Source organism: Mizuhopecten yessoensis, unplaced genomic scaffold, assembly GCF_002113885.1.
Source record: "Mizuhopecten yessoensis strain PY_sf001 unplaced genomic scaffold, ASM211388v2 scaffold10643, whole genome shotgun sequence".
NCBI classification, from domain to species: Eukaryota; Metazoa; Mollusca; class Bivalvia; order Pectinida; family Pectinidae; genus Mizuhopecten; species Mizuhopecten yessoensis.
Window position 1 is genome coordinate 16,884 of NW_018408649.1, and position 3,011 is coordinate 19,894.

A 3,011-nucleotide genomic window follows, 5' to 3' on the forward strand; every position below is an offset into this window, starting at 1 on the left:
TGTAAGAGTGGTCAGCTCTCTATAAACGTCAGGATCATCTATATATACAGTTAACAGCTGTGAGTGTGGTCAGCTCTCTATAAAGGTCAGGATCATCTATATATACAGTTAACAGCTGAGAGTGATCAGCTCTCTATAAAGGTCACCTGTCTATACAGTTTACAGCTATGAGAGTGGTCAGCTCTCTATAAAGGTCAGGATCATCTATATATGCAGTTAACAGCTGAGAGTGATCAGCTCTCTATAAAGGACACCTGTCTATACAGTTTACAGCTGTGAGAGGGGTCAGCTCTCTATAAAGGTCAGGATCATCTATATATACAGTTAACAGCTGTGAGTGTGGTCAGCTCTCTATAAAGGTCACCTGTCTATACAGTTGACCAGTTTATAGTTATATATGAGAGCATACAGTTGTTGTCTTTGGCAACCTCTCTGTAATCAATGACACCCACCAATAGTTATACATTGAATTTCAATACTTGCTTATGAGATGGAAGATAACTGTTTCATTCTGTTTCATTTGTTTAGCATGAAGTCATGATAGCACTATAAATGATTGGTTTGTTACAGTAACAACAGTACCATACACAATCTACTAACAGTTTTTAAACCCAGTGTGTTTATTTACTGTGAAAGACAGTACACATGTCTTTTTCTGTGATTTATTACCCAATAATTTAGAATACCAGGATAATTCTAATGAAAATAGAACATATAATTACTAAAAATACATTTATTTCTTCATACATTTGTATATAAATGATTATGCGGTCACACAGGACTAGACAATGTACAGTGTAATGTCCTAGTTTAACCCACATAAATCCTATCTTTAGAGTTAAATTTCTGTCGTTATCAATGCTCCAAGAGGTAACGTTAACTCTTCCAATTGGAGGAAATGAAGAAATAATAATAATCTGACTTTCCAGTTGTTGTTCAGACCCAAATGCTGAAGATACAGTTATCCATTTCAAGTAGACAAAATAGCACTGTTAACAAAGTATTTTATAAGTATGTGTACTAGTACTTAAAAATAGTAAACAGCTGCTTATCTTTCACACATTGGATATACAAGAATTGTTTAAACTTTTACAGAGTGATATATTTCTGTTTTAAATGGAATTCTGATGATATCTTTCTCTCTTGTCTGATCATGGCTGTTTAAAACTTGGTACATTCTCCGTTGTATATCTTCTTTTTCATCTTCTGGTAACGAGGCTATGACACTTATAGTACTAAAATGTCCGACAACAAAATCCTTGTCTCCCTAAAACAAAAACCAAGTTAGTTTTAACGGATTACAATTACATGTCATACAATCACTGAATAGTTGTGAGGGCAGTACTGATGTTATTATTCTGTTCAGTTCATCTTGAAAAATAGTCTGTGCCTAGGGGACAAAACATTGCTAATTCCCGAAATATTGATTTAACTATTGTTTTACACAATGAATCATTAATATACCTCATAGTTCCATTATAACCATACCTTTGTTGTTGTCTGCCCATTACACTAATATTCATCACTCAAGCATGTGCCTTTATGAGGTAACTAGCCTACCCAAACAATGGTATTCCAGTATTCCTCCAATCAAAACTCCCATAATCTTAAGTATACCAACAATGTGCCCCTACATATGGTTGTGTTGTTCGACTGTTATCGGGCTGTAATGGTTCATTCTGATGAATTATTAAGAATGTCCAACTTATTTAGGTATGAGTGTCCTTATTATCATGGTAAATAATGCCAGCATGATTAACTTTGGTTTAGGTTTTTTTCTTGTACAGTTAATTTAATATTCCTAGACTCATTTTGGCAACAGTTGTATTATATATTAGATTCAAACAAAAACACTTATGTCTGTGAACATGTTTTTGAATCAATATTAAGTAATTTGCAAGTCATGTAATATACCAATACAATTATTGGGTTAAAGGCACTGTTCAACCCTTCAAAACATTAGTATGATAATGGATGTTTTCTCTTATAGAAGCATATAACACAAAAATATGGTTCATGTGATTACCTGAAAGTCTATTCCTGCCTGAAAAAAGTGTTCTTTACAGGATAATCCCGAGAATTTCTCTATCACAGTTTTCCATGTTCTGTTGATAGCCCTTGGTGTATCACCATAGTAACCAGACAAAATGTCCTCGATGTCCTTGACCCATGGTTCATCCCAGTCCTTGTTGTTCCACACCATCACTGTTAACATGCTAAACTTGGTAGAGAAACATCTCAAAGACAGACTATAGAGCATCATATGTCCATGTAATAGATTGCCTTTAAAATTAAACAGGCTTTATGCAGTTAAAATCAGATATACCGTAAATACTGATATTTTTATGTAAGTTCTACAAAAAAGCTGTAGTTCTATGTCATTTTATTGTATCACTGTGAAATGTTTTGTATAAAAGGTTGGTTTCAAAGGGAATCAAATGATGTAAAGGGACATAACTGGTAATGTGGCTACCTCAATAAGCTGGTATTGTAGAAACAACATTTACAAGGGTCACTACCTCAATACACTGGTATTGTAGAAACAACATCTACAAGGTCACTACCTCAATATGCTGGTATTGTAGAAACAACATCCACAAGGTCACTACCTCAATATGCTGGTATTGTAGAAACAACATCTACAAGGGTCACTACCTCAATACGCTGGTATTGTAGAAACAACATCTACAAGGTCACTACCTCAATACGCTGGTATTGTAGATACAACATACACAAGGTCACTACCTCAATACGCTGGTATTGTAGAAACAACATTTACAAGGGTCACTACCTCAATACACTGGTATTGTAGAAACAACATCTACAAGGTCACTACCTAAATACACTGGTATTGTAGATACAACATACACAAGGTCACTACCTAAATACACTGGTATTGTAGAAACAACATACACAAGGGTCACTACCTCAATACACTGGTATTGTAGAAACAACATCTACAAGGGTCACTACCTCAATACGCTGGTATTGTAGAAACAACATCTACAAGG

At 34.7% G+C, this 3,011-nt stretch overlaps 1 protein-coding gene across 1 annotated transcript in view; it reads right to left on the reverse strand.

The window, feature by feature from the left end:
* Nucleotides 1–719: 719 nt before the first annotated feature.
* The window catches only part of LOC110461631 (uncharacterized methyltransferase-like C25B8.10), a 19,303-nt gene continuing 17,011 nt past the window's right edge, over nucleotides 720–3,011 (reverse strand). Inside the window, exons 6-7 of the mRNA XM_021515183.1 lie at nucleotides 2,027–2,205; nucleotides 720–1,267 (exon numbers count right to left, since the gene is read on the reverse strand). Of these exons, the coding sequence (XP_021370858.1) occupies nucleotides 1,082–1,267; nucleotides 2,027–2,205 (365 nt within the window). The 3' untranslated portion in view covers nucleotides 720–1,081. The remainder of the gene's footprint in view (nucleotides 1,268–2,026; nucleotides 2,206–3,011) is intronic.